The sequence below is a fragment of the Xenopus tropicalis genome, chromosome 1 (assembly GCF_000004195.4).
Source record: "Xenopus tropicalis strain Nigerian chromosome 1, UCB_Xtro_10.0, whole genome shotgun sequence".
Lineage (NCBI taxonomy): Eukaryota > Metazoa > Chordata > Amphibia > Anura > Pipidae > Xenopus > Xenopus tropicalis.
In genome coordinates, this window is record NC_030677.2 from 50,605,894 (window position 1) to 50,629,079 (window position 23,186).

Here is a 23,186-nt window from a genome sequence, read left to right on the forward strand (position 1 = left end):
TTATTTTCAAATGTAAATTAGATCCAGATTTCAATCTGTATTCCGATAATCCTTTTGTGGAGATACAACCAAAAATTATAATTTAGTCTGTCCCTATTTTGGATCTATTACCTTGACCCACCAGTGTGCTCACTAAACATCAAGACTGCACTCTATATGTGACATCTATAAAGACTGAAATGAAAAACTCCCTGAAAAAATGATATGTAGCAAAGTTCTTACAATTACAAACACACAAATAAGACCAATTTGGCACATTTTATTTCAGATGTTCAGTTGAAACTCTCAACCCAATTCAATTAAACAATTCTCTTCTTTTGTTCCAGCCAAGTCTGATTTTGTACTCTGTCAAAAAGAAAAGAACAGTTGGGGGAATACGTTTGTTAATATCTATAATGTCCAGAGAAGACACATTAATCTCTATTAACTGTACAGCATTGGCAATACAATAAAGAGGTGGTAATGGCCAATACCTTTCTCTTGGGGTAGTGTTCCTACATATAGTGGTGCTCAGCAGAACAGGTTCACAGTTGTGCAGGCACCCATCAAGCAAGGTATACACATGACATCAAACAGAAGATGATGTTGTAGAGTGTAGAAGCAGAAGTTTGACTCTGATACATATGGCTGGCTGTGAGGTGACAATATAGGGCTACTGTGCAAGGTAACAACTGCCTATTTTAATTGTCTTCCCTATTGCTCCTTGTAGATTGCATTCCAGACCCTGGGAGTGAAGTAACCTGCATTGTAGCAGAGCTGTCATTAGTATCCTTTGCTGCTACCTCTCCATTTATTGATGGGATGTGTGTATTGTATATGATGAACATTTTTATGTAGTGGGAACAGTTGCTTGATGATAGTGCACCTTGTACAGCTTTCACAATTTAGGGCACAACTGTCAAAATCATCTCTCTTTTGCATGTGCTCTGCATGTGTGAAAAGATTAGGGCAGACTGAAAACTGCCGCAGCCTGGGGTACTTCTAGTGAGCACCACAGAGTGATCCATTGCTTCTCCTTTCTTTGCGTGAGTAAAAAGCCAAACATCAACAACTTTTTCACTCTGCTGCACGTCGGCTCCAAGACTGAAGAAAGAAGAAGCTGAAGAAAAGGATTGCTCTGTAATTCTGAATATGAAGAGCCCTGGGCCAGGGCAGTTTTCTGCCAAAATGAGCACTGGTCCAGGGTATCGGGTAAGTGATTACTATAACTTGTGGGCCCTACCTTTCAGCACCCCAAGTGATTGTGACTTTCCTTCTTTAAACCAAGGGGTATATTGCTACTTCAAAACTTTCTTTATTCCCAGGAGTTTGAAAATATTGTAAAACAGGTCTGGCTATATATTGCACTTACCATGCTAGAAGAAAGTTGAATTGCTATATTCATGTCCTATGTGGAGTAACAGATTCATCCTCTTGAAAGGAGTTATCTGGAATGGCCTCTTCATTCATATCTTCTCTGTCAGAATCTGGGTTAGAATTTGCATCAAAAAATTCTTCAGATGATGTTGAATTTGCAGACAAATGGCACGAAGCTTTGAAAAATGGAAAAAGTGTCATTCTGACAAGCAGTATTCAGTACCGGAAAGAATAAATACAGGCACAGTCTGCCATACCCCAATCCAGGGAAAGGTAGGCAGAAACAGTGGATGATTTAAGATTGTAACCTAGGGCTTTAAAAATTATTTTAAGCTCTGAGCACACAAAGTGGGGTTCACACAGACAAATGTGAGGTCATGTATAATGTCTGAGCCACCCACCTCTCTGCACATACAGACCAATAACTTTATGAACACAGTTTAAAATGTGTGCACATGGACAATACTCAGAGGCACACTGAACCCTAAACATATGCATAAAAGTTCCCCTTCAATTTATTTATGTAGTTTTTAACTGTGGAATCAATAGCAGGAAAAAGAGGAAAATAATTAACAACTCACCTTCATTTACCTCTGTATTTATTGAGTGACCAATTGGAATGGTTAATGAAAAGCCAGCATTTTCACGGCTAGCATTGCCAGATGACACAAAAAATGGGTTGCCAGTAAATGTAAAGGAGACATCAGAGCAAAATGGAGCAGGTGCTTTAGGGGGGACATTTGCACTTTTTAACCATTTGCAGAAAGTTGCTTGGTGTTTATTCTTATTGTTACTTCTATGACTCAATGCAGCTCCTGCCTTTCCAATGACAAAGTTATTTGGCACAGATCTGATAGCGAAACCACGTTCTATGGAATGGTTATCAATAGCTTCGGAAGTAGAAGGAATAGCAGCAGATATGCTTCTTTCTGCTGTGGAGCCAGTGCCATGTGTAATACCAGGAAGCATCCAGTTTGAAGGGTGTGATGCTTTGGATATAATGCCTCCTAAGCGGCCATGCAAAGAATTTTCCTTTTTTGCACCCTCACTTTCTTTCGCATGTGGCAATCCATTATCTGGCTGCTGGTGCCTATTTTCACGGTCCGGTCTCCATGCGTTATTGGCACAAATAAATGAACTTGAACTCTCATCGAAACCATCTTGTCTTCTAAGCCTGAACTCCCTCAGTCTATGTATTCTGTTTGTTCGCAAGTGCAGCTTGTCCAAATCTCTACACATCACAACTGTTTGCTTTACAGGTGCAGAAAATACCTCATTATTACTGCTGATTTTTGTTGAATCATTATAGCACTTTAATCGGAGTTCCTAAAATTAAAATGATAGCATAAAAGTTTATGTAAGAATTGCTAGTAATGCTTACCTGACTCCAGGAGATTAGTTGCTGTGGTGCTTTTCCAAAAAACGTGACTAAAAGTCAGGCATCCGATAAACACAAGAACACTGTATCTGTGACAGTCGTACTTGCATGTAATTACATAGGATTTCATGAAAAGTCACTGCAGCAAATCTCCACGTGTCACAGGCCAAAATGTACTATAGGTTAGTGCTGGGCGGTATGACCAAAAATTTATATCACGGTATTTTTCAAAATTTTATCGGTATCACTGTATTTGACAGTATTTTTTTTTCCCCCCATGCATGATTAGGTGACCACCCCAAACACCCCCCCCAACCCCAAACACCCCCCCCATCCGCACCCCCCACCCCAAACACCCCCCCATCCCCTTCACATAAATATAAATGACTTGCCAGGCAGCCGCAGGCACCCCCGACAGCTCACATTGGTATGCGTCCTAGCGACGGCGCTTTTGTAGACCCTCCTGGCAATTTTTCTTACTATTTCCGGGTTGCGCGCGTGACGTCAGCGCGCACAACCCGGAAATAGTAAGAAAAATTGCCAGGAGGCGCGCACACCGGTATGCCGGTAAGTTAAAAATTTATATCATTTTTTAAAAAAAAAACGGTGTTCGGTTTATACCGGTATACCGCCCAGCACTACTATAGGTATGGGATCTAATATTCCGAATGCTTGAGGCCATGTGTTTTTTTTGTACAAGGAATCTTTCCTTAATTTTAAACCCCCATACGTTAAGTCTGCTCAAAATTATTAAAACATTAAATAAACTCAATAGGATTGTTTTGCCTCCAATAAGGATTTTATATAGAATTATATCTTAGTTGGGATCAAGTACAAAGAACTGTACAGAGAAAAAGGAAATCATTTTTAAAAATGATTAAAATGAAGTCTATGGGAGATGGCCTTTCCATAATTCTGAGCTTTCTGGACAGGTTGGATAAGGGATTGATACCTGTATTTGTAAAACAATTGTTAGACATCATTATTTTGGTTCGAACTTCTAACTTGCATTTTCTGGTAGTCAGACTACTAATACAATGTCAAAGGAACACATTCAAAAAAGTTTTAAGCAAAACTGTATTTTTCACATTAAAAGGACCAGGGGATTCGCCTGGGTGAAGCAATGTTCCTTAAAATCAAATATAACCATTTAAACTATTAAAAATATTCAGATCTGTCTTGTAACTGTTACCTCATAACTCAAGGCTTGGAATTCAGGCATTACAGAAATGGATATATAACGAACACCAGATTTGTGCACTTGACCACGAATTACCATCAGCTCTTCATCTTCAATGTGCTGTAAAGCAAAGATAAGTATTTATTTCCCACCCACAACTTCACATTATATATGTGCGTATATTATATAGATACATATGGATAGACGTGCATAAACATGATATTGTACTGTAAGATTAAAAACACTTGCTTTGGCATCTGTAACTGCAAGTATTTCCCACAGTGTCTGTCATTCTTACAAATGGGAGGTGCATTATGACTGAGCACCACAGGGAAAAATACCAGGTGTGCCATATTCCTAGAAGGCTGACAGAGTGCCACAAAATTCATTCAGGTAACAGAATATAATCTGAATAGGGATGCGACCTTACCAAGTCCCCCATCAAAGATACAAAAACAAAAATAAAAAATAAGTGTCACTATCAGTTGCCCTCTGCTTTAAACTCACATGATGTGTAGGGTTCAATTCTGATTTGGCTGAGCATTAAGAATTCCAAGCCAGAGTATTAGTCGAATACCGAACAAAACCCTGGATTTTGTGAATCTTTAAATATGAACGCTACAAAAAGTTCAGTTTATTTACACAGCAAATAGATTGTTCCTAAAAGCCACAGAATTGAGTGAATAAGTCAGAAGTACGTTATGACTGTAACTGTCAAATGAACAGAAACACTAAAAGGGGGTTTGCTTAATATTAAAACAATTGTTAAATAGAACTTATCTGCAACAGGAATGCTTAAAATATTCTATATAGCCAAGAGGCTATTAAGGAGAAATCTTCATAAGTGCCATACTGTAAATAATTCTTTCCAGAATATAGAATTCTCTCTTGGCGCAATGCTTTCCCTCAACTTTTATTTTCAGGAGTCATGTGGTCACTGCGTTAGGCTACTTTTCTCTTGACAATCATGTTTAGTTCTTGATGTAATGCACCCAGTGACTCTCTGCATAGGTGCAATGGATCAGTATGTGTATTGCACAGTATAGGGAGAAGGTGGATGCACGGAAAATATAGCAAAACTATTAGCAATTAATGCACCGCTCTGCCTATGCCATAGCTCTCATGATCAATACTGTAGTTGTGGAGAAATCACAAGTAGCATTAAGCTGAGAGACTGATAACACAAACTATTCAAAGAACACTTTCTCAAAAGTGTGCGCAAAAGGAAATGTAAATATTTTATTAAATATATAACTATCATATACTGGGATATAAAATTATCAGTCTGGAGTTTTAATAATCTTATAGGTCCAATCCAGTGGTTAGTACTGTCTGTGGAGAGGGAATTGAAGAGGCTGGTAATCTCTACTAAGACACAAGCCTGGTTACGGTTTCCGGGGATGCTCCACAGCATGTTATATGGAAGAGGAGACCAGATCTTAGGGCACTTACACACAGGCATTATGCCCTCTGTTTCCCTGTTGTTGATCTTTCTTTAGTTCCTCCACAGAGGAACACAGCCCATTCTTCGGGACTGGGTTGTACACACAACTTGATGCATTCCATCAGCAGTGTAGGAGAAAATAGGATTGTGCTTTTCCCCAATTACCCAGGGAATTCTACTACTGCACACTTTAGTATGTTATATAGAGCAGACAATTCTTCCCAAAATAACTGTAGTTAGTTTTTCTTTTATTGCATTTAAAGAGATATGGACCCTAGAAATGATAAAAAATGTTTACATCTGTCATAATATTGTTTTACCATGCTATTTATAATTTGCCAGATGATTTTACATTACCCATCTGATCCCCATGTTCCTCTATGAGGGGGCTGAGAAGGGACAGTCACTTTGGATAGATTCTCAGTTAAATTCTTCCTGTTCCCTTTTTTTTCCTGTTCCAAAAGGCTTGTATACACTGTATTGTACATACAGTACATACATATTGTACATACACTGTATTATACACTTGTATTCACTAGCAGCAGATTAGAAATCTATTGGGTCAAAGAGTCTATTTACAATTTTATATTGTGGATGAAGTTAGATGGTATACATTGGATACTTTATATTATTTTATCCACTTATTATGCATTGTATAGCCTGCATTTTATATTTGCTAGAACCATTTACAGAAAATACATTATTTCAGTGGAACGTAAGTCAGTACAGGTATAGGACCCATTATCCAGAATGCTCGGGACCAAGGGTAATCCGGATAAGGGGTCTTTCCGTAATTTGGATCTCAATACCTTAAGTCTACTAAGAAATCAATAAAAACATTAATTAAACCCAATAGGATTGTTTTGCATCCAATAAGGATTAATTATATCTTAGTTGGAATCAATTACAAGGTTCTGTTTTATTTCTACATAGAAAAAGGAAATTAGTTTTAAAATTCTGAATTATTTGATTAAAATGGAGTCTATGGGAGACGGGCATTCCGTAATTCGGAGCTTTCTGGATAACGGGTTTCCGGATAAGGGGTCCGATACCTGTACCAGCATTTGCAAAGAATAACAATTAAACCAAGGGTACTGCTTTGAATAGAAATTCAAACGACGTTAAAAAAAAAAAAAGTTAAAGTATTTAAAGTATTTGCACTCATTAGGACAGATTTTATATTTGGTGTACGTCTAATTTTAAGCAGCAAAGGCACTTATATGTATTTTTAGTACCTGGACTTTAAATTGGTTTTTATTCTAAAGTAAATGTGGTCTTTTCTCCATAAAATATCTTACAGAATACTTATCACAGCAGGAATTTCCTCCATGCTTCCACAATCTAGTTATGGATTTAAATGAGAAGTTTCCATCTGAATCTTCTTGTCTTTTAGTAAAGAAATCTACATAAAGAAAAAAAAAACAAAAAAACAGATGTACAGTACAATGCTTTTTTAGATTTAGACCAACCATGTGCAAACTTCACTCTATTCCTGTACTGAGGAAGGCTCACTAGATCTCCATAGAGAATGCAAAATGCACCAGTCTGGAATACTTTTCCTGTGAGCATAGCACCACCATCTTGTTCCAGTGTCACAGTTTGCATTTTAAAAGCTGGGACCATGATCAGTATAGAAATCTTTATAGCTCTGTTATGTGCATGTGCTTTCCCACATCAATGCAGGGATTCACGGGAGACCAGAATAGGAATATGAAGGTGGCAAGTTGTCTCTAACAGCACCCTGGGCTGATGTGTATTCTGAAGGGGTGCATCAGCACCAGGTAGCAGGTAAGCAACTAGCATCACTGGGGTTGCCTAACACCTTGGCACTGGCTAGTCATTTTACTTTTCCTTCTCTTAATGGGAAATGACAAAAAATTGTTGCTCCCATAAATCTGCCAGAAAAACCCTTCCTCTCGGTGTGATTTCAAATTGGTGCATACAAAAGACTTTACATGGGCCAAACTGTCGGAAACATGCAAAAATGCAGAAAGAAGTCACAAGTTAACAGTTCTTTCAGACTAGTTTGAAATCTGGCATTTATTCATTAGTGCCTTCACCTCACTTTTTTATTTAAGGCTTCCCCTAGCATGGCAGACATTGCATATGCTGGACTCTTCAGTTTAAAATAGGATCCTACTAATCACATCACATAATCACACACTAAATTCACATAACTTTTCAAAGGAAATACTATTGGGGAAATGTAATAAAAAGGTGCACAGTTTGCTACAAAAGCTAAACACTTATAGCAACCAATTGGCAGGAAGTAATTACTGGCTACCTGTGTAAAAGTACAAATCTTATTGGTTGCTACAGGTAACTTCACTTGGACAATCAGCATTTTTTATTGCATATGGGGGGGAGGGGCGGTTAAGAGTTTAAATTAAGGTCAAAAGCTTGGCAGTAGACATTAAGACATGTCAGTGTTAAATGTAGAACAGTCCATGAAATTAACAAGCTTTTACATTTAGGTAATCATATTTAGTAAAAGGTGCAAAGTATGCCAAAATCTAGTTGCTCACAGCAACCAGCAATATGAACCAGTAGCAAATTTCAGTTCTGTCCTTTTATATTACCCCCTAGGATTTTACACAAACTTGTGGGTAAATAAAAGATGTCAGATTATGCTAAAACACTGGCTTTCAAAAATAATGTTCATTATCAAAAGGTTTTCAGTGGTTATTAACTATGTCTAAGGGCACCAGTAAGCAGGAATGCACATTCTCTTAGGGAAGACAACATGTTGGCAATAATTATTCTTTATTTCAGTTGAGTAAAGACAACACATCACCCAATTCATATAAATATGTTCTTTGTAAGAAACAAACTCATTTTGTTAATACGAGTGAGAAATATAATACTTGGAATTATAAAAGATATATATCTCTAGATGAGAAAATATAAGCAAACCTTTCTATGTTAGATTTATAAATTTAGAAAAAAATGTGATCAAATCTTCTGACCATTAGGCTTTCCTTCTGAAATATTCAATGCAGATATTGCATCCAGTGCAGGTTTAAAATCTAATTTGGTTGGTTCCCACTTGAACTTCGTTTTATTGGAATCAGAGGTAAATCCCATAATGTCAAGGCTAGACTTCATCCTGTAAGAGAAACAGGACATCAAATCAAGGTTGTTCAACTTTAAAAGAAAGTTAGTTTTGCCTCAAACACCAGAGTCTTATGAAAATGTCTGCCTGAAGAGAAGACTAATCAGGAAAATAAATTATACAAACTAGTTTATAACATTCACCTTATTTAAATGTATGTTGAACCCTTGATAACCACAAGTGGGTACTAAGGTAAGAGCTCTAAAAGTGCATAAAGAGAAAAAAAAACACAACCCAAAAAGCAAACATTTATTCTCTATTGGTACTGACTGACCAACATACAGAAAGTTCACAAGGAGCCACAGATGGAATTACTCTCTTTTCTATTGCTCCGATCACTTGTGCAATGAGCAGAGTAAGCTCTTCACTTAAGATACATTAAGCACAAATACAAGCCTATACACTAAAGGCTTAATTTTTTTTGTAAACATTATAATCTAACTTTTTTTTTTGGAAAGGACATTTTAGTAAGTTACATAACTAAATAATGCTACATTTCCTTACCTTTTATTTAAATCGCATGCCACCTGTAAATGAAAAGCAAAATGTCATGAAAGCATTTCACACTTTCACATATTAGGGGCAAACAAAAAAAATATGGTAACACTCACATTCTATTACATTGTGTCTGAGTGTATGAACATACAACATATTCAAAAAGGTGATAGGAACATGACATACTATTGTCTTCATCATAAACCGACAGTTTCAGCATGGACTGGGCAAAGTAAAAAAATATGAATACATTCCCTTTAACTAGACAACTAAATAATATATTTATTATCTGCTAATCTTGACAAAAACAAGTCTTCAGTACTACAACACTGCTGCTTAATGGTTACAAAACACACCAACACCTCTGGTGAAACAGGTCTCTAACACTCACCTTTTGCCCACTCATCTACTAACTGGCAAAGAGTAATCTGCCATATTCTTTTTTACACACACTGCAACACAGAAGGGCAAAGGGCAACCAATCAGTGTACTAAAACATGTACTATTTAGCACACGGAGCTACTACAAATTAGGGCAAAAGCACTGGTGTATATCAAACTCTGTACTTAGCGCTTTTTGCATCCTGTCCTTTGGAAGAGACAACAGTAAAATCACTGGGTTCACTATAGCCACCACCCAGTGCTAAAAGAAAGGGGACATTTGTGAAATATCGTGCTTGCCCTAAACATTTTAAAAATAGGTCTCTAACTCTTTTGTAGAGGTATTACCTTAGAAAGGCTAATTATATTCAACCCCAACTACTTTTATTGGCTTTGAGAGTCTGCAAAAGCCTCTTGGCAAGTAGTTCAGTCACAATGTAGCCAGGTCTGAGATTTTTGAATAAAACAAACACAAACAGTATAGGTAATCAAGGACTGTATGCCTTTTCACATAGTAATGTAAGTAAATTACCTTAAGAAAACTTTTGGGTTCAAATTCATCAACAATGCTCTCACAGTCCTTGAGAAGGCATTCAATAGTATTCTTATGATGAGTCTGCATTTGTTTCCACACCCTATACTCCTTCAATTTGGTGTTCTGTTGTTGCGCAGTTAGCTCCAATAGCTGTGTCTTCTTTAGATCCAAAGCCTTCTGAACCTCTTCAAATGCAGACTTGAGGAGGCTGAGGTGGGTTTTAAAAGCATCCTGAAAACAAGAGAGAGTGCCCATGTCCTTTTTGCGCAACGGATTTGGTCTTTCTCAAACTGGAGGCCACTGAGCCATAAATCTCTCTACATGGGATTTTCTGGCCCCTGATGGCTTATGACATTCAAATACTCTTTTGTATGACATAAATATTTTACCACAAATCAACACAGAACTGTTGCTATATGGGAGATTTAGTCCACAACATGGAAAACGTTGGACAGCACTAGTCATGTAGCACTGTGACATAATACGTTTCATGATACTAAATGTTAGCACAAGGGGGGAAAAAAGTTCATAGAGATAAGTGTGATTTATTCCTTTGGATTGCGAAAGGAAATGGAATTTAAGCCACTTTACACTTTCAAATGAATTACAAATTTTTAGTAAGTTATTTTTATATGAAAAGCAATGGAAAGCAAGTTCTGTCTGCCCTTGGTATTGCCCATTGATTCATGGCTTAATTAAACAATAAAATAACCCCTCCCCTCCAAACACAAAACCTTTAAACTTACCTTTATGATTTCCATTCTTAATGATATGCATAATAATAAAAAAATAATAAAATAAGTGTTTTCATGTATAAAATGCATCCACAATCCCAATTTATAAGCCTTTTATTTTAGTTTATTACAATAACAAAAATTCTGGCCTCTCTGGCTAAAAATATTGTAGCAGGGGGCAGCCTGCAATGGATTTTAGCTTACATTTTATTATTCTCAACCGTTAAACAAATAAACTATTTGCCCTTGTGCTCAAGCAAGCAGCACTGTCTGTCACTTGCTGAACACTGATTTGCTGTTGATTCCCTGCTACTGGGGTGGGCCCAAGCTGGATGATGGATGGGCAGATGAAGGCTGCGTCAGTAAAGTTTGTGATAACATAGGACAGAAGGTTTTCTTACTGCCAATGTGATATCACAAGGGATCAAAATGCAAAGGTATCTATCACACCCACATTAAGTGCAGCAGGTTAAACAGATATGTATGCGGTATTAGCTGTAATGCAGCACCAGAAATTTAGCGCCATCTACAGCTAGTAGACTTTTCACCTGGCTGGGATGAAGAAGGATTTGGGTTGATCTGTGGCAGGAGGTCCAGAGCAGGATTCCAGTTTAGCTTGGGTTAGACAGGGTTTGGCCACATATTTCTTGAAAATCAACTAGGAATGGCCCACCATTTTCTGAATTGGCGTGCATAAAGCTGTTGCCAATAGTTATGTTTCCAGTTGTTTCACATTTTTCACCAAACTGAACACTGCAAGTAATATAGCTGAATTTACAGTCATCAGTTATAATCAGATGGAAGGTCTGGAGAAGCAGCCTTTGGCTTTCACTTAGTCACCCAAAGGCAGCTAAAATAAAGAGACATATAAGGACTGAAAATTTGCTTGAATATATAATTACATTGCGCCTGATAGATTAGCTAACTCACCTCAATGTCTCTTTCGTCGTCACTGGCTTCTTTAATGAGCTTCTCATGAACTTCTCGAAGTTTCTTTATACTGCTAAAAAGGGTTAGCTAAAAAGAAAGTAAAATCCATCAGTCAGAATATACATCAAATTCATAAATATAAGGGTGCTCTTTTGAGCGTTTTTAAGTGCAGTTTTGTTTAGATATAGAACAACTAAATACACTAGAGGTGATGGTACATATATTGCAACAGAACGCAAGGCTTTCTACAGGTACATGACAGATTTAACCAACCAAATAAGGGCTGATATTGTATTTGCCAAGTGAGTTTACTGGATACTGAAATATGTATGGGGCATGAATATGGTTGGGGCCCAGGGTATAGATCTGTGAGCACCACACCCGAATCCAGTGACTTCACAGCAGAAGGAAAATTTTAAATATTACTGTACTGCACATGCACACAGTCCCAGACAACTGTGGCCAAAGGGACAAATAAGTATACAGATATGGGACCTGTTATTCAGAATGCTCGGGACCTGGGGTTCTCCGATGAGGGATCTGTAATTTGGAAGTTTAAGTCTACTAAAAAAAAAAAAAGCATTTAAATAGTAACCGAGCAGGCCTGTTTTAGCTCCAATAAGGATTAATTATATCTTAGTTGGTATTAAGTTAAAGATACTGTTTTATTATGACAGAGAAATAGGAAAGCATTTTTAAAATTTTTAACTATAATGGAGTCCCTTAATTCAGAGCTTTCTGGATAACAGATCCCCTATTTGTACTGGCAGCAGCAGCAGGGACAATAAAGCAGGATAGGCAAAAGAACTTGCATCAGATGCAGACAGGTGAGTATTTGATGAAATGATAATTCAAACTTATCCTTGCTAACAACATCATTATGGCATCCCAACGACCCGAATGCAGGGTGCAATGCCCGCTCTGCCGCAACGACTCTAATGCAGACCCGGAGGACAGGTATATTTATATATGAACACAGACCCTGAGGGCAGGCATATCGATATATATAATGCAGACCCTGAGGGCAGGCATATCGATATATATAATGCAGACCCTGAGGGCAGGCATATCGATATATATAATGCAGACCCTGAGGGCAGGCATATCGATATATAATGCAGACCCTGAGGGCAGGCATATTGATATATAATGCAGACCCTAAGGGCAGGCATATTGATATATAATGCAGACCCTGAGGGCAGGCATATCGATATATATAATGCAGACCCTGAGGGCAGGAATATTGATATATAATGCAGACCCTGAGGGCAGGAATATTGATATATAATGCAGACCCTGAGGGCAGGCATATTGATATATAATGCAGACCCTAAGGGCAGGCATATTGATATATAATGCAGACCCCGAGGGCAGGCATATAGATATATAATGCAGACCCCGAGGGCAGGCATATAGATATATAATGCAGACCCTGAGGGCAGGCATATAGATATATAATGCAGACCCTGAGGGCAGGCATATAGATATATAATGCAGACCCTGAGGGCAGGCATATAGATATATAATGCAGACCCTGAGAGCAGGCATATCGATATATAATGCAGACCCTGAGAGCAGGCATATCGATATATAATGCAGACCCTGAGGGCAAGTATATTGATATATATAATGCAGACCCTGAGGGCAAGTATATTGATATATATAATGCAGACCCTAGGCATATCGATATATAATGCAGACCCCGAGGGCAGGCATATCGATATATAATGCAGACCCTGAGGGCAGGCATATCGATATATAATGCAGACCCTGAGGGCAGGCATATCGATATATAATGCAGACCCTGAGGGCAGGCATATCATATATAATGCAGACCCTGAGGGCAGGCATATAGATATATAATGCAGACCCTGAGGGCAGGCATATAGATATATAATGCAGACCCTGAGAGCAGGCATATCGATATATAATGCAGACCCTGAGGGCAAGTATATTGATATATATAATGCAGACCCTAGGCATATCGATATATAATGCAGACCCTGAGGGCAGGCATATCGATATATAATGCAGACCCTGAGGGCAGGCATATCGATATATAATGCAGCCCCTGAGTGCAGACCCACCTTCTCCTCCTGATAGACCATTTCCAGCAGGTTGATGCTGTGGAAGAGGCCCTGGTGCCTGTCGGACACACACTTGCCGCAGCACGGCGCCGTGCAGTTCTTACAGTAAAGCTCCAGCAGCTGCTCGGGGTGCTCCAGGCAGGGAGCCAGGTTCCGCTTGTGCCCAGACTCCTCCGAGCTACATGCTCTTCCCTCCACTTCATGGCCCCGCTCGTCTTGCTTTGTGGCCCCCATGAGCCGGACCACCTCCGCCAGAGTGGTATTGACGGGCAGGGAGGATAACCCGCCAGCCAGATAGCTGACCTTGCGGCAGAGCGGGCACTGCACCGTGAGTAGGGCAGAGGCACCGGCAGCGCTCACAGGGGAGACATGTACGGTCCGTAGCTCCGGGGCAGCGCATTCCAACACGCAGCTCTTACAGAAGTTGTGCGAACAGAGCGGCAGGGTTACGGGCTCCCTGAACAGGTTGAGACACACAGCGCACGTCAGACTCGCCTCCATGTCTCTGCGCTAACCATCACACAGCCCTACAACTTCATATGGCGTATTTATACAAACAGTACAAAATGCCTTTCCGCAACATCTCCGTTATTTCCTGCTGACGTTCCCGCATATGATTGGCTGCTGCTGTCACGTTGAGCATTTGACAAGTTTTAAAGGGACCGACAATGGTTTTTTTTTTATTGTGTCGAAGCCTTTAGCTCAGCCAGAGTGAAGTCCATTATACCGTCCCTGAGCCTTACAGTCAACTGCAGGACTATACCATTACACAAGTGTATTTGGCTAAGGATATAGGCTTGACGGTCAGTCTATGGCCTCATAGTGACGTTTAACAAAAGTGTAATGAGAGTTAGCAATGTCTTGCCTGCTGAGCCTTCAATCTAATACAGGGTTACTAATACTGACTAACTGCAGGGATGTTTGGCAACAGAGACCTAAACAGCCCCCCCACCCCATGCAGGCCCAATGGCTAGTGACAGCCCCTCTGGCATTAGCCAGAATCTACAGATTGCCAGTCTGGCACTGTCAGACAGAACAAAACCTTCCTTCAGGAGTCACCCTGGTTTGAATCCCCCCACATATCTGATTATATTACACTGACAGTTCAGTCACCTGCTTAGTACAATTTGCACTTGAATTATTGTGACCCCCAGCACTGAAAAAACAGGGCAGAGTGGGAAGGGTGATTGGAGTTTGCAGCCAGGGTCAGAATAAGATAAAGTCAACATACAGATAAAGAAGTGTTGCAATGGTTTTTGATAAAAATACTGGCTTTCCTGTACTTTTGTGTTTTTTTTTCTCCCTATTAATAACATTGGCATGAAGCACTATTTATACTGACCGGGCCATAAAATATTAGCCAGATGGCAACCCTTGTCACACAGCTTCAGAAATACAATACCTTGACCAAGAGTGGTTCTTAAAGTGGTGCTTCACCAAAAAACTTAATAAAAGGACAATACAATTCCAAGCTGCTCATCACCATGTCAAGGATGTTTCAATCAAGAAACCTTTCAAGACCTAGAAGCCTGCCTCTTGAATGTGGGAGACAACTCTCTTAGTTCTCATTTATAAACACTGGGCAGTGTAGCACATTCACCGTGCCCCACAGCAACCAACTGGGGACTGGCTCTTTTCAGGCAGCTGTAGGTTGAACAACTAAAGGCCCCCATACACTGGCCGATAATAGCTGCCGATATCGGTCCCTTGGACCGACTCGGCAGCTTATCTGCCCGTGTAGGGGCAGAATCGAGCGGACTGGCTGGCCCATATCTGGCCTGAAATTGGCCAGATATCGATCGGCCAGGTTAAAAGATTCAGTCGGATGGTGGGCCGCATCGGATCGGGGGCCGTATCGGCTCGTTGATGCGGTCCCCGAACCGACTGCCCCATTGCCGCCTACATTATCCGGTCGTTTGGCCCCAGGGCCAAACGATCGGATTATTTTTTTTTTTAACTTCAAGCACCCCGATATCGCCCACCCGTAGGTGGGGATATCGGGGGAAGATCTGCTCGCTTGGCAATCTTGCCAAGCAAGCGGATCTTACTGTGTATGGTGACCTTTAAGCAAAAAAATTGAATGGTTACCATGGGTTTCTGCCCAGGTGTCAAATTGCTTTTCAGGACCAGTAGAGGTGTCCATCTGGATTTGCACTGTTACAATATAAAAAAATAATTTCATTCAGAACTTCCCCAGTACCTGGCTCCTTAAAGGAGAAGGAAAGGCAAAGTCACTTGGGGGTGCCAAAATGTTAGGCACCCCCAAGTGACTTGAATCGCTTACCTTTTACCCCGGGCTGGTGCCCCTGTTAGGAGAGAACAGCACCAGCCCGGGGTAGCTGCAGCGCTTCCTTCTTCCTGCTTTGCGAGCGCGCGCATGCGCAGTAGAGCCGAACTTAAACAGAGAAGTCGGCTTTTCACTCTACTGCGCATGCGCCTATTGTGTAAGTCTTAGCGAAATGAAGCCGGAAGGAGGAAGCTCTCGCTACAGCTAACCCGGGCTGGTGCTGTTTTCTCCTAACAGGGGCACCAGCCCCGGGTACAAGGTTAGCGATTAAAGTCACTTGGGGGTGCTTAACATTTTAGCACCCCCAAGTGACTTAGCCTTTCCTTCTCCTTTAAGTTTTATTTTTATTCACCTAGAGTCGGAGCATCTTGGCTCTTTTAAGCAATGTTTCTCATAACCAGAGAAAATATAAATTAAAGAGGCAGTAATACTTTTTGACTTTTAGGATACATTGAAAGCAGGACCTGTTTGTGCTTACATTATTTCTCACTTCTTAAGCCAAATGGGTTTCTTTCCTAGGCTATATAACACATAAGTAATATATTTTTTAGGGGTATATGGCCTATCTAGTCTTGGAGTCAAGGTACACTTTTCTGCAGTAAACATCTCCTTATGTTACCTGCAGATATAAGTAATTACTATCTGTTAATAGAGACCTTTTGGAATGCTTCACCCACAGAAAGGAAAAAACTCATGCCTTGTAATAATTGAAAGATAATTATTTCTTGAATATCTTTGTTGTCTCCCGTATCGTAACCTTGGGCTGCACAATACTTCATAAGCCTCTTAATCTAGCAGTCCCTCTCACGTTAACTTAGTGGACCATATGAATATCAGTCACTGTTAGGGAATCAAAATATTCAGCTAGAGAAGCAAAATCTCTTAGTGATGTCAGCAGCGTGTGTGCCAGTATAGCCCATACCTAAAAGATGACAGCATCCAGTGGCATTTTGGATATATTTCATCATCAGAGATTCATCAGCAATCTGAGATAAAGGTGCATCATTCAAATGGGGGAATATGAGCTGTTTTTTAAAAATGATTAATTCTTATTGGCTTTTGATGCACTATGGTTTGAATGAAGACTTCACCTCTCAATCAATTCAGAATTCCTATTCCAATACAAATGTAACTAATGCTCTAAATAACATGTGCACTGTATTCTATTTTGAAAGCAGTTTATTAAATATTAATGAAACGAACAGTGCTGTAATTATGGCATTCCTGATTAGTGTTGATGAACGTGGAAAAACATTGAGCCACATTTTGTCCCTTTAGTTAGTGATTTGTTTTGTATTTCTTAGTGATTTCTCTTGTCCTTCAATAATCTTGCGTGTCACCAGCACAAATGGCCAATAAAGCTTTTTCATAGTGTCCTGATGCAAAATGCTGCAAAAACAAAACAGGTAAACATGAAGTACAGTTTCTGGTTAAAGGAAACTATCACAAAAATATAAGCTTTATCTAATGGAAATAAAAAACTTTCTGAATATGATCAATTAAAAAAAAAATTCTGTACCATTTCTGAAATAGTTAAGTTACTCTTTCCTTTCTTTATCTTAGCAACTTTTGACTGTTCATTATCTCTTCATGCAGAAGCTGGGTTCTCATTTTGATTGACAGGTAGGTTTAATACATCTTTAGGAGAGCTTGCTTTCCTAATACAGGTATGGGATCCGATATCTAGAGAGCTCTGAATTACGGAAAGCCTGTCTCCCATAGACTCCATTTTAATCAAATAATTTCCGATTTTTAAAATTGATTTCCTTTTTCTCTGTAAAAATAAAACAGTGCTTTGTATTTGACCCAAACTTACTGGATGCAAAATAACCCTACTGAGTTTAATTAATGTTTTATTGATTTTTTAATAGACTTTAGGTATGAAGACCCAAATTGAGGAAAGACCCCTTATCGAGAATACCCTTGGTCCCGAGCATTTCACATCAAAATGTGACTCTGACTTAAAGAGGGACTTCTGGACTCCTAACCTAAAGAGTACCTTGATTATTTCATAGATGGTACAGCTTTTAAATTTGAAATCACATTTAGAAAGTTTCTTATGTCAGTGAGATTAAGCTTATATTTTCATTTTTGTTATAGTTTTGTTAAGGTTTTCATATAACAAGGACAGAAATACAGATATTTTCAAGATCAACTGGTGCCAATTGGCAAAGCAAGTTTCTCACACGTACAAAAAATATGAAGAAGTGACACATTTAACTGTTTAGTCAGCAATGTGGGAGCATGGAGTTGGATATCAGCCACTTATATGAAAAAAAATAATCTAAGATTAGCCTAATTTTGTAAATCTTTCATTTCAACCAATTATTTTTGACATACTGTAGACTCTCATTAGAAAAAAAGTTTTGTGATCTTACTCTAAAATCTCTGACCCAGATTAATGAAAATGAATTATATTAAGGATAATGTTGGATAAAATAAATCACATTGAATAGTTCAGCAGGTATAATTTTTCAGAGCTAAATTATAATTGAATTACCTGCCTGTTTGGTTGTTTAAGGTTAACATTTGGCTGTAGCAGTAAGTTAATCTGTTGGCATGTTTTCAGATAAGTAATTGTCTTGCCCTCGGCTATTGGCAGTGACATGTGTGCATTTGCCTTTACACGTGTAAGTATTCTGATTTCAAAGTGATGTCCAAAGGAGATGGCAGTGGGAGGGGCTATGCGCACATGTGCACAGGGGAGCACACTGACATAATTTGACATTTGCGGGAAAAAATGGCCATCGGAAGGTAGAGAACGCTTTTTGTTGTTTTGTAGTTGAGTAGGGTATAATGTAACACAGTGGTCTACTTTTACTGCATTTTGGTTTTATAGGCTTTAGTTGTCCTTTAATAAGCTTTTGTAAATTAATAAAACACATTTTGCACCTTTAAAGGGTTAACTACTGTATGTCGTATAATTTATCTGGTAAAACTCCCAATGAAATCCATTTTAATTCCAGTTCGTAACAACAAAAATGGTCTAAGAAGGCAAATGACTTGCATGGTATTATATTCAGAATAACAATGTTTCTGTTTTGTTCAACCCTACATTCATTTCAGAGTGGATTGGTTAGTAAACCTCTAATTAAATTAGCTTTTGTAGCTTTTCTGTATATTGTGCAGATTTTATTATCTATTCAAATAATTTATTATGAATAAAGAAGAAGTTGCAGAACATATTTAGATTGCTTAGAATGCTGTGAAAGCTTACTAAATCAGATGTAAAAATTGAAATCTGTAGTTTTAATAGCATTTGACATTTTGCATTATGTGTACTGCTGCAAATCAGCAAAATAGCTGGATACGATGATTACCCCTTCTGGCTCAAATTTGCTACAACTGAGTTGTTTTTTAATATGCATTGACAAGCAAACAGACACCTATAAATCTTTATTTTCGCAGAAATGCTTGCCTGAAATAGAACATATGGTGCTTTGTGCACTGGCAATTAAAGTCTGCACAGGGCTTTATAAAGAAAGGTAGGGGAATGCTTTTATTTAAACTTTTTACATTTCAGTATATACACAGGGCTGCCATCAGTGGGGTTCTTCAGTCAGGGACCCCCATGGCAGAGGGCAGCCTGAGATGAAAAGGCATGATTTACGAATCATGAAAGGGGTGGGGCTAGAAAGTTTGGGTGGGTGAATTGAGGAGGGCCCTGCTAACTTAGTAGTATGGGGCCCATGATTACTGATGGTGGCCCTGTGTATACATGAAATACAGACATGCTAAATGTAATATCACATTAAGGATGCCAGAAGAGTACTTTAGTGACTGCTAGTATCACTTCACCTAAAAACCCTATAATCTGTCTAATCCACTACTTTGGACCCAACAATTTCTTAAACCCTGGACTACAGACATGCTTATACCATAGCGCCTTGGCTTTGGAGAGGTTGCAGAGGTTGTGAGTGCTCTTCAGCCTTGGGGCACAATTAAGAAAAACAGAAAGTACTACTAAGGGGCACATTTACTAATCCTCAAATCCGAATCCCGAATGGGAAAAAATCAGATAGGAAACGAAAATGTCGCGATTTTTTCGTTGCTGTCGCGATTGTTTTGTATTTTGCGCGACTTGCGACGAAAAAAAACGCGAAAATACCGATCATTATGAAAAAAACGCATTCGGACGCTTTTGGACGTTCGTGGATTAGTAAATGTGCCCCTAAGAGTCCAGATTACTCAAAAAATTCACATTTGGAAAATCCAAATAGGAGGGCTGTACTAATTGGAATTTAATTTAAATTCAATTAGTGCCACCCTGCAACATGCATTTAATAGAGGTGTCCCTAAACTTTCAAGTGATCTAGTAACCCTATGCTATGGTATGCATAAAAGAGGTAGGATGGAGCAATTGCTGTATTTTTTTTCTAAAACAGTCAGGGATTGGGCCTAGCCCAAGTTTGTACTGGTGTCCATGGGCCTATAATTATGCCACTGCATTTCCAGTTACCTGGCAACGGGTGTCCTTCTAATCAGACATAATGATCATTGACCACTACACAATAATTATGTTAACCTGCACATATTTTGCCAGTAAGTTGAATGCCATGGAAGGTTTTGTCATTTGTCAAATGATCAGCTTGCTTTACCTTTGTTGTATATTAAATATATTATAAATGTCTATTTACATCTAAAATAACCAGCTTTACCTTTATGTCATGAAAAAGAGATTTTCCATATGTTTCTTTATATTTCTGTCTTATATTCGTCAGGTCAATTTCGCTTCTTGATATAAGTATCCTTATAATAGTTTTATTGTGAAAGCCAAAATCCTATAAGGAAGAAGAAACTCCTATTAATACTTTTGTTTTGTGCACATTTAATATTAAACAATATAGGACTGAAAGTGACTTATTGTACATCTGCCCATTACTCTGAGCTAAAGTTTGAAATATATTAGCAGTTTTAAACTGCTAATTTCAGGCTTTTTGCTCAACTGTTTTGTGAAAGTAAGAAAGTAGGCAACCCTAGGGATAACTGACCATACATGAAGTGCATAGATAGTTTTACTAAAATGTATCCACATTTTGCATGTATGGACACTGATTGTACACACTTGCACTTCAGTATAGTTGTACTAAGCCACATTATGTTCATCCTGCCCTTTGTATACACTGGCAGACCGTGAAGCTTCCACCTGCCTGAATGTGGCTGTAATTCCAGGGTTTCCACGATGGTTAGGGTTGCCACCTTTCTTCCTTTTTAATAGCATTGGGATCTAGCATAGCTTTTTATGAGCCAGGGGGCAACCCTAGTGGTGGTATGTGTCAATAGGAGCAGATTGCACCAAAAGAATCACCCATTGGCAGCAACACCTGATTAGCGTTCTTTTTTTACTCATCAGGTGCATATTCGATAGGCACACTGCAATTCTGTGGAAAAATTATGCATTTAAAAACATGGCACATCCAAAAACCGCACTTTACACACTACACTGTGTTTGTAAATTACTATTTATGACCTTTAAAGGCAGCTGTAAGCCTCACAGTTAAAACTGTCTAAAACTGCAAATATTTTAGAAACCACTAAAAACAGAAAATTAATGTGAATTGCAACAGTGTTCAGAAGACCACTCAAGTTCACATCACATCATTTTTTTTGTTTAAGATCCCTTTTAAGAATGGACGAGATCTTCTTATTAGGTATCATTGTTAATGCCATTTCCAGACCAAAGGTAAAACTATACTCTAGAAAGAGCTGAGGCACATCACGATTTTATTTAACAGAGAGAAAAATGTAAAGAGTTATGAACAAAAATAAAAACATGGAAAAAACAATTCACCCAAAGACAACCTTAGCAACTAAGAAAAACAAGGGAAGTAGAATTACAGTAAATTGCCCCCAGAATAACACAATTTTTACAATTCATCTGCTGCCTGTTATAGAGTGGCCCAATCATGAAAGGTCAATTAAAATTGTGTGTCACACAAACTGTACTTACATGAATTGCATTGTAAAGTCTGTATGCATAATATGCCGGCCTGTCACGCGCAGCGGAAACTGAGGGGAAAACACAGGACACAGGAATGTTTTGGAGAACAAGTGTTTATTAGAAAGATGCAAAATGTCACTTTTTCCCCAGCAACCTTGAAATCCCTACCACTCCTCTCACAGTGCAGTCCTTAACCATGGTTAACTATAGCATGCATCAGTGGTGATGTCTGCCTCATTTTAATTTGAAAGCTTTGTTTCTATATATAGCAACAAATAAGCAACTGGTATTGTTTAGCCATGTCAGTATATTCGTTTGATAGGTTGCTATGGGATACTAGACCTAGGGAAACATTTAAAACCTTTGGGTACTATAGACAATTGTTGTAAAGGCAAGATCCTTAGGGCCATGTACACTAGGGGGCACATTTACTAATCCACGAACGTCCGAAAAGCGTGCGAATGCGTTTTTTCGTAATGATCGGTATTTTGCAATTTTTTCGTAAATTGTCGCAACTTTTTCGTAGCCATTACGACTTGCGCGAATTGTCGCAACTTTTTCGTAGCCGTCGCGCCGAGTACGAAAGTTTCGGATTCATTCAAGCTTCAGTATCGTGACTTTCCTTGGGCCAGGTTGGAGCTGCAGAGTGCCATTGAGTCCTATGGGAGGCTTCCAAAATCATGCAAAGTCTGAAAGGTTTGCCCGCCGTTTACGAGCGCTCAATACGAAAAAGTCGCGGCAATATACGAGCAAATCGTAACGGCTACGAAAAAGTCACGACAATTTGCGCAAGTCGTAACGGCTACGAAAAAGTTGCGACAATTTACGAAAAAGTCGTAACGGCGACGAGAAAATCACAAAAAATACGAAAAAGTCGCAAAATGTTCGTTTCCAATCCGAATTTTTCCCATTCGGATTCGTGGATTAGTAAATCAGCCCCTAGGTCTAATAACTTTATCAAATGTTGGTAACAATGAAAACACCAGTTGCTATATACTGTATTATGCCTCCTTGGAAGCTGTGATTGTGTGACAAACAAACTTCAGATTTAAAGAGGATGTTGACATTCAGACAATAGGCCGAGTTTGGACAGCCCCTGTCAGAAAACAAATATTTTTGTAATTTATTATTTAAAAATTCTCACCTATCTGCTCTCTGCTTTCTCTGTAGGGGACTTCCCAGACCAGGACTTGGCAGGCAGCCCAATAAAAAAGTTTGCACTGAACTGGTTCCCTGCATACCTTCCCTCTCCTGCTTTATGTGCATATTATTGATACTATTGGCTGACAAGAATTTGCCAACCAGATTAATGCAAATGAAGCAGGAG

The 23,186-nt window shown here is 38.9% G+C and overlaps 2 protein-coding genes across 2 annotated transcripts in view; both read right to left on the bottom strand.

Moving 5' to 3' along the window:
* Positions 1-238: 238 nt before the first annotated feature.
* LOC100488610 lies at positions 239-14,231 on the bottom strand. Its single transcript, XM_002933323.5, has 10 exons — positions 13,632-14,231; positions 11,545-11,631; positions 9,878-10,111; positions 8,975-8,997; positions 8,325-8,464; positions 6,657-6,760; positions 3,927-4,034; positions 1,938-2,682; positions 1,352-1,532; positions 239-345 (listed from the first exon to the last, which is right to left on the bottom strand). Exons 1-9 carry the CDS (start codon positions 14,130-14,132, stop codon positions 1,381-1,383), a joined length of 2,094 nt encoding a protein of 697 aa, XP_002933369.2. The 5' UTR covers positions 14,133-14,231; the 3' UTR covers positions 239-345; positions 1,352-1,380.
* A 2,848-nt stretch (positions 14,232-17,079) lies between these two features.
* anxa10 (annexin A10) overlaps positions 17,080-23,186 on the bottom strand; it is a 28,784-nt gene continuing 22,677 nt past the window's right edge. The window contains exons 10-12 of the mRNA NM_001103066.1: positions 21,869-21,927; positions 20,577-20,699; positions 17,080-17,307 (exon numbers count right to left, since the gene is read on the bottom strand). Coding sequence (NP_001096536.1) covers positions 17,239-17,307; positions 20,577-20,699; positions 21,869-21,927 — 251 coding nt within the window. The 3' untranslated portion in view covers positions 17,080-17,238. The remainder of the gene's footprint in view (positions 17,308-20,576; positions 20,700-21,868; positions 21,928-23,186) is intronic.

Bases quoted from the DNA above. Each gene is read 5' to 3' on its own strand.
- LOC100488610 (XM_002933323.5), bottom strand. From the start codon at position 14,132: ATGGAGGCGAGTCTGACGTGCGCTGTGTGTCTCAACCTGTTCAGGGAG. The intron at 8,998-9,877 runs GTAATTTACTTA...TTTCATTTACAG, and splicing joins AACCCAAAAGTTTTCTTAAG to GTGGCATGCGATTTAAATAA. The intron at 1,533-1,937 runs GTGAGTTGTTAA...CATTTTTCAAAG, and splicing joins AAATACAGAGGTAAATGAAG to CTTCGTGCCATTTGTCTGCA.